Source organism: Mastomys coucha, unplaced genomic scaffold, assembly GCF_008632895.1.
Source record: "Mastomys coucha isolate ucsf_1 unplaced genomic scaffold, UCSF_Mcou_1 pScaffold7, whole genome shotgun sequence".
NCBI lineage: Eukaryota > Metazoa > Chordata > Mammalia > Rodentia > Muridae > Mastomys > Mastomys coucha.
In genome coordinates this window covers 97,033,638-97,047,123 of record NW_022196913.1, presented here as the reverse complement: position 1 = coordinate 97,047,123, position 13,486 = coordinate 97,033,638, and the positions used below count along the sequence as shown (strand labels likewise).

At 42.6% G+C, this 13,486-nt stretch overlaps 1 protein-coding gene across 2 annotated transcripts in view; it reads left to right on the top strand.

Moving 5' to 3' along the window:
- The first annotated feature begins 894 nt into the window (after positions 1–894).
- Positions 895–13,486, top strand: part of Tmem65 (transmembrane protein 65) — a 41,782-nt gene continuing 29,190 nt past the window's right edge. For both annotated transcript variants that reach the window (XM_031358040.1, XM_031358039.1), the window contains exon 1: positions 895–1,646. In XM_031358040.1, coding sequence (XP_031213900.1) covers positions 1,361–1,646 — 286 coding nt within the window. In that variant the 5' untranslated portion in view covers positions 895–1,360. The remainder of the gene's footprint in view (positions 1,647–13,486) is intronic.

Here is a 13,486-nt window from a genome sequence, read left to right as displayed (position 1 = left end):
GTTACGATAAAGAAGGGATTTGGATCTTGATTACACTTGAGTAGATTTATCGTCTAAGCAGATTTATTTTTCTGAGATAGGGTGCCTAAGTGTCCTTAGATAGGTTCAGATAAAGCAGTGATCTTCCTTACAAAGAAGGGAAACCTTCCTGGGGTAGGTGACATTTGGCCCCAGCTTTGAAGACCTCTAGGATCTGGACAAGAGGGATAAGAAAACCACAGAATTCTCTCCGTGTGGCACCAAAAGAGGGACGTAACTCAGAGACCATTCGGTAAAGCTTTTTGACATTCTCGCCCTGGCTCCAGGGTTGGCAATCTGCTACTAAAGAGCTGTCCAGCCAGCGAAGAGTATGCTTCTCCCCAAACCTTAAGGCTCAGTCTCAAACCCTCCTCTTTTTGGGACGGGTTGAACCGGCCCAGCCTTCCCCAGGGAGCTGCCAGAGAGGGCGTTTCAGCGCCGCACTGTCTGGCCGCGGTGGGCACTGGCTTGGCGAAGGGCGCGGCTCTTTGTGTTTCATGTCCCACAGGCCTGGGCAGGGTGGGGTGACCCCACGAGGCTCTTATCCATCCCGCTGCTCCTCCAGGGCCGTCCGACCTCCAGATTTAGGACGGTGCCTCGGAGAGCAGTGCGGCAACTGTACCACCCGGCCCGGCATCCAACCCCGAACTCTTTTTTTTTGTTGCTCCTTGCAGCGCATTTAACATAGGCGGATGCCGTCTGACAGGGTATGCACCCCTTCCTTTCCTTGCCACGCAAAGGAGTGGGTGGAGACTCCAGGATGAGCTCCCTCCCAAGCGGCTCTGCGCCTGCGTAGCCCCGCCCAAGTCCCGCCCACTCCCCGTCGCCCCGCCCTCCTATCCCGGGCTCCGCCGCTAGGGGTGGCGGCTGCGGCTACGGCCTGATTGTCACGGCGCGGTTGCTTTGAGGGCGCAGCAGCCCTACCGAGGGAGGCCGGCGTGAGGCCAGAGGGTGGGAAAGCGGCCGCCGGCGGAGGGCGGCGCCGGAGGAGGGCGGCGCGCGGTGACTCATCCCTCTGGAAGATCAGACACGCTCGCCGAGCTCGCCCGCGCCGCCGCTCCTCAACCGGGAGGCGTCCGCTCGCACCGCCCGCCCGCTCCGAGCTCCCGGCCTGGCCGCGGCACAGAAAGTTTTCCCGGGCTAACGGCCTGCGGGAAGCGGAGCGGGCACGGCTGGGAGGCGATCGCCGCGCGGGCCCGCCGAGTGCATGGTGCCCTGCGCCCGGGCCGCGCGTCTGGAGGACCCGGGGCGGGGCCCGGCTGAGCCCAGTTCCTGAGCCTCTGTCTAGCCCCGTCCGTAGCCGTCTTCCCTTGGGACTGCCGCGAGGGTCCCGCTCCACGCCATGTCCCGGCTGCTGCCGCTGCTGGGGAGCCGGACGGCGCGCAGCCTGAGGCCGGGCCCTGCCGCCGCGCCCCGCCCGCCGTCCTGGTGCAGCTGCGGCCGGGGACTGCTGGCGCTTGGGGTCCCCGGCGGTCCCCGGCTTCTGGGCACACATCCCAAGAAAGAGCCCATGGAGGCGCTGAACACGGCGCAGGGCGCGCGCGACTTCATCTACAGCCTGCACTCCACGGAGAGGAGCTGCTTGCTCAAAGAGCTGCACCGCTTCGAGTCTATTGCCATCGCACAAGGTGAGCGGGTGGGGCCACCCGGGAAGACCTAGTTCCGGGACCCCCGCCGCCTCCCCACACTCTCTGATCAGCTCCTGGCACCGCCGAAAGGGGAAACTTTCCACCTCCCAAGTGTCCCCAAGACAGGACACTCACGGATGGTGCCAGGCAGCTACGACCGAGCTTGGCTGGTGCCTCCCTGGTCGTGGAATTTAGGAGCTTCATCTTGAAATGCCAGCTGACTCTCAGGGTTGTGTTTTGGTTTGTCCTGTGCCTCCTCTCTCCAGCCCTCCATCCCCTAAGCCTCTGGTGTCTTCTTGAGAACGCGTACCCATGCAGGTGGCATGCCCTGCCTGGTCTAAGAAAGTGCCAGGCAGGAGGAAACTTTCTTGAGGTTGTGTGGATGTCCCCTCGGCCCCAAGATGCTCTAGGTTTGTATATTGCTTCTCACATCTGGTTGTGGAACAGCCCAAGGAAATCTTTTTCTGGGAAGTGGAAAGATTGTATCAAGCCAGCAAACGAGTGTGTACGGGAAGCCACACGCAGATTCAAATTGAACTCCAGAGTTTGTTTCCTTGGAGTTTGAAAGAATGAAGTGAGTGTTTGGGTGGTTGGGGCTAAGGTATCTGTGACTTGAAAATGAAAAGCACACTTCTACTTAAAAATAATTGGGAAAGGATGAAAGGAAAGCTATTTTTAAACAGACATGTTAAGATAGGATATTTTTAAAACAAGTGCGGAATGTGGTAGGTCAGAATTTGAGTGTACGTGAAAAGATGCAAAGACTAGAATGGATTCAGTCTTTAAAGTTTTGTTTTTTGTTTTTGTCCTTGCTATGTAAATCCTGTTGAATACACAAAAACACAGCTACTATTTTATGTGACATTTGGATGTGTTAAAAAGTTTTTAAATAGTTGAAGTTGGTATTATATAGTATTATGTAAACATTCCATAGGTTCTGAAATATGGAGCACTTCAACACTGATTTGGAACATGGCTTTCCGACATCTTGAAAGTTTGTGTTTGGCCTGTGCATGAGAGGAAAGTGAGTTCTTTCCTGATATTAGTATGACTTACTTTTACAATTTAAGAAACTTTTTATTGGTTGTATCCTTCACTACTTTAATTTTTTCTAGTTTAGGGGATTGTGAGTCAATATAAATTAATGGATAATTTCAGGCATTGCTTACCCACCACACGTTTTACAGGAAAATGCAATATTCCAATCAATTCAGTTAGTAAATCACAACATTACTGAAAATCATAACTGAATACTAGCATACCTATACTCTATGTGTGGCTTAAAAAGACTCAATTCTGAAAAGGTGCTCTTTGAAAACAATATAGGCAGTCATATCTTTGAAAGTCAGTTTTTGTCACTCAGGTGAGGCTATGTAAACATCATTTAACATTTTCTAAAGCAAGGTCTTGGAAATTCTACATTGTCAGCTTGGTATAAGATTGGAGGATCCTTTGAATAAAATTTTATAGCAGTTATTGAAAAGCACGTTTTACAATACCAATACTTGACTTGCTAAATTTTAACTATTTTTGCACCAGCAGAGTATTGGGTAGGACTGTTACATTTTCTAATGAAGACAGTATTTTTAAATCTAAGATGGTTTTAGATATACTTGGAAGAACCTAAAACCTCAAGTCCATGGAGATCATTAGCATCAGTAAAACTTAAGGATCTAAGTTATTTGAGGAAGTCATTGGTAGTTTAAATGTGTTTGTTCAGGATAATATAGGAAACAATTTGGTGGTTTAGTGCCTCCTCTTGATAAGCTAAAGCACTTCAAAGTTTGGACATCTGTTTTTGTTGATGCTTCTGACTGACTTTCGAGTCAGTGACACTTAGAGGTGCTGCTGCATTAGTTTTTATCGTGCCTTAGAGCTCACTTAACAGCTTTATCACCAGTACACATAGTTAAGGGGATAACTAGACTTGCTTAGTAAGTTTCCTTGTTCACCAATTACATAAGGTAAAAAGGATCTCATTGCCCTGGAAATTTATGTCCCTCGTACATACTATCATTGGGTTTGTTTGTTCACTTTAAATGAAAACCTCTCATATGTTCTTTACTTTTTCAGTATTCTTCTTGTTCCTCCTCCTCCTCTTCTTCTTCCTCCTCTTCCTCCTCCTCCTCTTCTATCTCTTATTTATGTGTGAGCATGTTACTGCATGCCTGTAGAGACTAGAGAACAATGAGTGGGGGTTGTCTGGTCTTTCCTTGTCAACACACTCAGTCCCTAGGCTTGGTGGGGGCAACAAGTGCCTCACTAGTGGGCCATGTCATCCATATCAATTCTGTAAACTACCAACTCATGTACTAAATGTAGAGTACTAAGTATGCTTTCTATGACATGTAGTCCCTGGGAAAGGGGACTGCATGTCTCTGCGTGTCCTTGGAAAGGTAGGACATCCTGGGAAGCATTCTGGCTTTGATAAAACATTACAGAAAGAAAAAGAAATCACCCCTGCTTTCATATGGGTCATAAGATCTGCTGAAATGTGGCACTCAGTCCTTATCTTCCTCATGTGTCTATCAGTAGGCCAGTAGTAGAATTTGTGACAAGATATCACTCTAGAGTCAGTTTGTAACAGATGAGGCCAACCTTGTGGTGTATCTTATCTGAGTGAGCTGGGTTGTTTCAATTTTAAAATTACAAGCTGATTTTTCCTTTCCAATCTGGAGCCAGTGTTTCTGTTGCACTCATACCTGCTCAACTTGTTTTCTCTTTCAGAGGTAGCAGGCATTGACAGTAGGGTGGGCTCCATCATGTTGGTGCAGCTGCCTTTTAGCATCAGCCAAGATTTTTAAAGCAAAATCTTTCTTCCTCATTTTTGCAACTAACATTTCTGTTTATAATTATTTTTAAAGCCTTTAAAAGTACATTTTGCTTTTGAAACAAGGCAGGATTAATTGTTACCTCTTACTATAAAACAGGTTCTGTCAAATACACAGAAACACAGAACAAGTACTTCATAGTTTCTATGTTCCCAAATCCTGGATCCACTCATTTGGGTATTCCTTCTTCATAGTCTCTCAATGATATTGAAATCAAGCTTTTGGCTTTCTGAGGTCTTGGCTGGGGTTGGAGGATTCATTCCCAGCTTGACTCACTCATATGGCTGTTGGCTGGTGGTGTCATTTCTTTGTCATACAGGATTGAGAGCTTTCAAGATGGAATTCTTGGAGAGAGGGAGAGAGAGAAGAGGGAGGACGGTGCTCGGGGAAGGAAGGAGTTCTAGAAGCCCGTCTTTTATGATACAGGCTTAGAAGTAACATCTCTTGTTTGCTGTGATAGTTTGTAGGAGGTTCCTACACAGGATGTGACTATTGCATCTGAGATTGAGAGCCACTGATGTCATTTTGGAGGCTGATTGCCGTATTTACTAAGGTTTAATGAACAGTTACTGTAGAGTTATGTAAGGCAAGAGCTGGTTTTGGCCGAGATATCATAAGAGATGAGAATTGAAAAAAGCTTCTTAGGGAATATTATTGTCATATATATTCAAAACTTAAAAAAAAAAAACAAAACGATTTTACATATGACAAATAAGCTATATCAAGGCGATAGTTACCTGGCAGAGGTGATAAATGTGACCAAGTAGGTGGGCTTCCTAAGGTGAGGCTCATCTGTGACACTCAGGGTGTGCTGACTCCTCTGATTTCCACATGTGGAGCAAATGTTTGTGGTAGTGAGGGACTCTGTTCACACTTTAAAAAGAAAAGAAAGAAAAGAGATGATTTCCAGGTGAATAGTGCAGTTTTTCTGTTAGCAGCACTTTCGTTAGCTTTCATCTTTTTGTTTGTTTCTCTGCGTAAACAGTAACTATATACTTTTAAAATTTGTTTTTGCTACTGTTGTACTTCCTATTACTTTAATAATTCTAAACTGTAATGTCTTCAGTCCTCCCCATTTGTGACTGTTTCTTTAAGGTGGGATAAAGCACTCTGGAGTACTTGGCAAGTAGCCTAAAGGGTCTTAGACAAAGTGAAAGGCTGACAGCTATTCGGTTGGACATCTATAAAGTCCATGACCAAGTTTTGTCATGGAGATCACTCTACTAGGGACCGTGTACCTTTAAAACTTTCCCTATTCTCCACAGCCTGTTCCTCAGGACCTTTTGAGAAAGAGGCACTTGTACCTACCTCTTAGCCTCTGGGATGGATTAGGATGATCCCAGCTTTCAAAGAGAAGAGCATTTCCTTTGCCAATTAAGACACATGAATAAAGACATTTTAGTGCCTTAGTTGAGATAATAAAAGTGGAATAAGGGAGGGATAGTCCCAACTGGGCTCAGCCAGAAGGGAGCCAGCATGGCTTCACTGGAGTGTCTGAGAAGGGTTTACTCACAGGGCCCAGCTAGAATTGCTAACTCAGTAACAGGGACTGTGACATTTCAGAATGGCTGTAACATTTAGGTAATAGGTCAGAGTTCCTAGAAAAAAATGTTCCAAGACGTGTAAGAGAAGCTGTAAAGCTTTGTATCAGTTTCCTATTGCTGCTGTAACAAGTTCAGTACCTACTCAGTGCTTAAAACAACATACTCTTGTAGAGTTTTGGCAACTCAGGGTCCAAAAAGAGTCTTAAAGGCGCTTGTCAACAGACCTTGTCCTTCTGGAGTCTCAGGGGAGAATCTGTTCCTTGCTTCTTCCAGCTTTTAGCATTCCTTGGCTCTTGGCCTCATCACTTGAATCTCTGCTTCAGTTGTTGCTCTGTCTTCTTTCCCCTTGACCTTTTTGCTTCCCTCTTATAAGGACTCTTGTGACTACATTTAGTTTTCAATTAGTAATAATCATGCCCTGGAAAAATATGGCACATACCACTGTACAAAGCTTGTGCTAACATTTAGGACACAATGAGATACTTCAGAATTATCTCTCTTAAAGTCTTAAATCACATTTGTGAAGTCCCTTTGCTATATAGGTAGCATATTCAAAGGGTACAGGGTAAGGCCGTGGGCATCTTTGAGGTCCCAGATCCAGCTTCCTATAAACTTGTTATAGGACCTAGTCTTGGAAGACCACACTGTGATCTTTGCTGCCTGCTATTGATCATGAGAGGAAGTCACTAGGGCTTTTCTAGATTCAAGGAAAGAAAAATCATGAGATAGCATTTTATGTGTGTGATCATGTCGAATAATTATAGTTACTTTAATCTGTATATTAAATTTTCTGTTGAAGGTTTTGCAGATCATTATGTTAGTGTTTATGAGTCTGGGCCCCATTTGGAATATTTGTTCCTCTTCAGATGGTAGGACAGTGATTCTTAAGAACTGAGAAGTACAGCATTCCTCTGTTTTTATCAGGATTCTTGACTTTCTAGGTGTCGGCATTTTGGGCTGGGAAATCCTTTGGGACCGTCCCCAAAATAGGCTATTGAACAGCATTTCTATCCTGTGCCTACCATTTGCTGGTGGAACCCTGTACACTTGACTAGTTGTGTTGGCCAAAAATGTCTGTAACTGTAGCTACATGTTTCTTGGATGTTTGAGAATGTGGAACCTCACAGAGAGAGGCTTTTCAAAGTCTCCTGGCTGAGAGACATCATTTATAGGAAATGTTGAAATTGTTTCTTTAGCTGTTTGGGCCTGTCTCTGCTCTCATCATCTTCAGTCCCCACCCACCCTCTTCACTGTTTGTTTTCTGTGCAATGATTGTGTCTTGATAAGGACAGAGAATAATTCCTGACCTATCTAGCCAACTATTCATTTGTCTGAATTTTACCAATAATGTTTCCTTGATTGTGTTATTTTTTCACTACTAAATTCTAAACACAACAAAGTTAGAAAATACAGCTTTCAAATAAATCAAACATCACCCTGGTTTAATTTACCATTTTCCATCCAGCAGTTACCTCTTCTTCTTTTCTCCTTTCCCCTCCTCCTCCTCCTCCTTCTCTTCTTCTCCTTCTCTTTCTCCTTCTTCCTCCTCCTCTTCCTCATCTTCTTCCTCTTCTTCTTCTTCTCCTTCTCCTTCTCCTTCTCCTTCTTCTTCTTCTTCATAGCAGCTGTGGCAAGCGAATTTTTCATAAAGAAATTTGTGGGTGGGAAAGTTGAGTAGTATGAAGTAAGTCATTTATGGGCTCATGAAGGAGGTTGGCTGGAAGTGAAAGAAACTGGGTGATCTTGAACATTGGGTATGACCTGATATTAAGTCATTATTAGAAGATATTCAGTTTTTCTAAAAATAGTGATGTTTGCATAATCACATTCTTGTCTGCTTTCCTGTGGCGTGCCTGCTTATAAAATCACTGGAACAAATAGAGACCAAATCCCCAAGTGCAGATTTTATTAGCATCTTGCTCAAGTCAGTTGAATTAATTAGTATGCAGCTTTACAGGACTCAAGTTTTGTCTCTGTCTTATTGCTTCATGTCTTCTCTAAGTTAAGGCAGACAATCATGTAACAAGTAGTTACATGTTAAAAATCACCTTAATCTGATTAATGTGAGGCTCTTGTAAAAAATTTTTGCAGGGAAACTGTGAAACATTTATTCTGCTTGCTTTTGATGTCGTATTTCCTTCTCTGTCTTAGAGAAGATGTGAGTGTGCTTATAACGTACCTTGCACAAAATGCCACAGTCCTTCTATACTGTATTTTGGTACAGCCATTTTTCTTTGAGGCTACTTCTATTTGTAGACTCACTAGTTATTACACCAAATGCCCGTAGAGCATATCTCTGTAGACTGTCATAGTGAGAGTAAAGTGTGTCGGCCTTAGCCTGCTCTCCACCACCCTTCAGAGCTCTCACACATTCAACTCTGCTCTCACATCCCTGGTGTCTCTTTCCTGCTCCGTGAGGAGGATACATCTTGGCATTTCTGCTACTATGTCTAAGGCAGGCTACTCTGCTACTTGTTACTATCCCACAGTGCTTATAATTTAATTTTCTTTTACTCAAAAACAAAACCTTGTGTCCCTTCACTCCATTCCCAGAAGGTTTAATCTTGGTAGACACTTCAGGGACCAAGCCTTCTTTCAGCCAGCCTTCATCACATGGTTACAGAGCCAGCCTCAGCTTTGTCAGTGAAACTCTTGCTAGTATGTGGGTTGTGGCAGGATTATTATTGTTCTGAATACCAAAAAGTAGTTGTGAGGGGGATTGCTTTTTATGGATCTTTAAGTTGCAGAGGAATTTAAGGTCCAATGATGTTCTTGGCTTACTTCAGATTTCCTGCTTTCCTTCTGAATTTTAGGATAAACTATTTAGCATGTTAAAAGAAATCTGTAATTTAAAAGTCAGTGACTTCTGAGTTTTAGCTGTGTGCTATTGCTGTCTGTTTTGCTGTTGTAAGCACGTTGTCACTGCTGCTCTGTAGGTTACTGGGTGCTGGATGCTGTACATACTGAACTGACTCTTCAAATACTTCTCTCGTTTACTATTCTTGGAAGATGTTCCATTTTATAGATTAAGAAACAGGCTAAGGGTACTTCGCTCAAGATCTTAGAAGCTACGTGCCATATTTGAGTTATAACTCAGCTTCTCTAGCTTTAAAAATTCAATTCCTACTCTTCTTCTTTTTTGAATCTTTGTAGTGGCCGAATAGCCAATGGAAAAAACCAAAACCAGAAACAAATATGCCAGTATCATTTGTGTGTGTGTGTGTGTGTGTGTGTGTGTGTTTGCTTGCTTGTGTTTTTAGAGGTAGTTTGCCTCACACTCACCATCTTCCTGCCTCCTAAGTGCTGCTGGTATTGTTTTGTAGGCCTGCAGTATCCAGCAGGTAACATTGTAGGCCTGCAGTACCATATCCAGTTGGCAACATTGTAGGCCTGCAGCACCATATCCAGCAGGTAACATTGTAGGCCTGCAGCACCATATCCAGCAGGTAACATTGTAGGCCTGAGGTACCATATCCAGCAGGTAACATTGTAGGCCTGCAGCACCATATCCAGCAGTAACATTGTAGACCTGAGGCACCATATCCAGCAGGTAACATTGTAGGCCTGCAGCACCATATCCAGCTGGCAACATTGTAGGTAACATATACTAGTCTGTCTTCTGTATATTTGCACAAATATGTATTCAATATAGAAAAGTAAACATAACATCATTATTTCTCAGTAGGGAACCTCAAGGTGCATAACACTTAATAAGATTGTGTAAAATTTGGAAAAGTAAGAAAAGTAGTATTTGAGATCATTCATAGCTTTCTGTATATTGGATGCCTGTGAGAAAATTATGAGAACTATTCAGTAGTTAGTTGGGTATCGGGACACTGGAGATCCAGGGAAATATTCAAGCTTGAGCATCCTACTCACATAGGTAATAACAGAGGCAAGCAGAGTGAGTCAAGTAAAGGGGAAAGCTCCTAGAACAGTGGTTTCCAACCTTCCTAATGCTGCGACCCTTTAATATGGTTCCTCATGTGGTGCTCACTCCCAACCATAACATTATTTGGCTGCTACTTTGTAAGTATAATTTTGCTATTGTTATGAATCATAATGTAAATATCTCATATGCAGGATATCTGATATGCAACCCCCAAAGGAGTCATGACCCCACAGGTTGAGGACCACTGCCCTATAATGCTCCTCTGAGAAACACCAATGCTTACTGGCCAGAAAAATCAGAATTAGATGGTGATGAATTTCTAGAGAGTGATGGAAAATCAAAGTGATATGTTCTGGATGCTAAGTAATGAAGAGAGCGTTTCAAAAGAGAGAGAGATCTGGCAGTTCAGATGGTGGGAGGGCACTTGGTGGGATGTCCTTTGGCTTCCAGAACAGAAAGGAGCAGTGTCTTTGTCAGAAGCAGTTTCTGATGGCCATGTGGGGAGTACCCAGATTTAGTTGACTGAAAAGGAAATATAAATAAGGAAGGGTTTTACCCTGTAAAGGGAACTTGGGTTATGGAAAGGAGCAACGGGACTAGATTTTACCTGGCCTTCTCTGTGTTCATGTTAGTTCATTAATTAATATGCTATTTTCCACAGGTGGTTCCTGAGTAAAATTCTTATTTATCACAGTCGTGATTTCCAATCTATGTGTTCAGATATCTCTGCTTTCTCTGTCTCTACCCCTTTCTGACCCTCAATTTATTTGTAGATTCGAAAATAACATTCTTGAGTTATATTTTGAAACATGGCTTCACAGCAGGATGCTATTTAGACATTATTTTTTTTTTCCTGTAGCCAACAGCAAAAGTGACCTTGTAGGCACGTGTTTAGAAGGTTATCTTGCATTGCTGTAATTTCAGAAACCTACTCTGTGCTTTTTACAGGTTTGAAGGAAACTGGAAAGTAATTCAAATTTTTCATGATGAAAAACTTAAATTTTATATGTAAACAAATCACACTCTTTTTGGCAGCATTCTGTAGAAATATGTGGGCCATTTAGCAGGTAGGATCTGTTCTTTGTGAGAAGCTTGCAGGCAAAGTGGAAATTGCCAGCATTTACATTTGCACCATGCGTAGATAAAGTGAGCAAAGTCTAGTTTGTATTTAGGTGAGGCATGGATACAGAAAGCTCTGTGTCTGTGTTCCTAGGAAGACAGGGAAGGTGGGAACTTACAGGCTGAACCGGGCCATAGGCTTGCTGCTGTAGAAGATATAAGAATGTGTTAGAGAATGGAAGTGCTCATAAGACCAGAACCCATTAACGTCTTGATTTCACATCACCAGTCAGTGGCACTGTGCCTTAAGTGCCTTGCACATTCCTTAATAGTTCCAGGTGCTTGTGGTCCAAAGATGGCAGTGACCAAAGTTAGCATTTCAGGGCACCTGGGTTTTGTGAGTCCTGTGTCGTTCACAGCCTGCCACCTTGTCTAGTGTTGCTGTCATTGTGATTTTCCTGCAACTATTTTATTTTACTTTTCTACAGTGTCATTACAAAATGCAAGAAAATTAAGTAGGCAGTGTAAATCTTTTTCAATGAAAAATGCTTAAGAGAATCCAGAGAGATGGGTTAGGAGTCACACACTGTACACTGGCTGCTGTTCCAGAGCTAGCACCCACATAGCAGCTCACAATGGTCTATAGTGCCAGTCTCAGAGTATCCAAAACCCTCTTTTGGCCTCTGTGGGTAGTGCATCTACATGGTGCACAAATAAACACATACAGGCAGTTACACTCATACACATACATTTAAAAGGGGGGGAAAAACCTAACCGAGGGCCAGGGGAACTTTTCTCTTCTTCTCCCTCTTGAGATCTCTCTTCCTTCTTACCTTCCATTCCTCCATCAAAATCATTTCTACACTATGGCGGGCAAACATAGTTAGTATTAAAATACCTCTCATGTTTACATACTGGACATATTACTTGCAGCTTTGGGGTCAAGAAATATAAGTATGCTTAGTTTTAGAGCATAAATGTTCTTAAATATTTATCTCCCATGATCCCTTTTTTCTGCCTTAGAAGTCTTTATAGGCTCTTGGGGATATAGGTGTTTGACATAGGTATACAAATTAACATTCATGCTAATGAATAGACATGTTCCTTATTTTATGTAGAGACCTAAATCTTGGCTGTGTATTTGCTACTGCATAGAGCATATTCTATTATTCAAAGTTGATTGATATTTTGATTTTATAACCATTACTGTCATGAATAGTACTCCTCCATATAAATAAATACATAGTACAAAATGACACAAGTGTGTTTAGGTCCATTTCAGAAATTGTTGGAAATTCTGTTTTGGTAATGGAAGTTAAGCCACTTAAAATGACAGCTTTGAAAAAGAATTAAGCACTCCAACAATGTAATCTAGAGACATACTGATTTGATAAATTAAAAAAAATGCTGAGGAATAAAATATCATCTTTGTTTTCTGCAGTTAAACAATTCCGTTTCTTTTAAGAGCAGAACACTTTCTGTGGGTAGTTGAAGCACTGCAGTTCATAAATAGCAGTCTTAATTTGAGCCAAGGTCTTTCAAGCCATGTTTGTTGGTCTTGAGTGGCAGTCAGACCCAAGGCACTACACATCTGGGTGAGCACTGGAGAGACACTTTGGGTTCATTGTGTATAATGTGGGGCAGAAATCTTTCTGCAGAAGAAGGCACAGGCAGAAACACCCAGTCTAAGCCTGTCTTTGTACTCCTGTCAGCCTTCACACTGCCTCTCCTTGCTCCTCATTTGTTCTAGCTGGACTCTTAGTGGTGTAAGGTTGCATGTATCCCAGGTAAACAACTGCTAATGTCTCCTCTGCCCTTGTAGGCTCTTGATGAGCTTCCAGTTGCTTGCCCTGTGACTACAGTTCTCTTAGAGGCCTGAAAGGAGCTTTGGATTTGAATTGCCTTTGGGAGTATTTTATTGTAAAGGTGAATAATGTTCCTTGGAACTCTCTGTATTTTAGTGGAAAGTAGACTTGGTTTAACAATGTTTACTATACATACATTGCCTGGAAATATGATATAAATGAAGATTCTATCTCAGGAAGTTTAAAGGCTTCACACTCCTCAGGGCTTTCCATGTTAAAGATTCAGGAGTTCTATATTAAATAACAAAGGTTAGAGCTTTTTATTTATTTATTTTAAGGTAGAGAATTAAAACTATGTAGATAGTAAAGTATACAGATAGGAACATTCAAATTGAGAATATAAACAAATGTACTCATGATGATATAAGGTATGGAGCATTTTGCAAAATGGTAGAAATTTATATTTGGATATATGAATGATCTCATGCTAAAAAAAATCTCATAGGAAGTTTTTCTCTGCTTCAGAGGGTCTTGCTTCATAAAGACATTAGAAAAAAGGTATCCTGTTAATATGTTTTTTTGTAAGCATGTTTGAGAAATGAACATTGTATAACAAATGCCACAGAAGAATGCTGTGCCCATGTCAGATTTGTATTGCTACAGTAGTGCCTGAGACAGGTAATGTTACTAAAAGGTAAAACTTAACGTA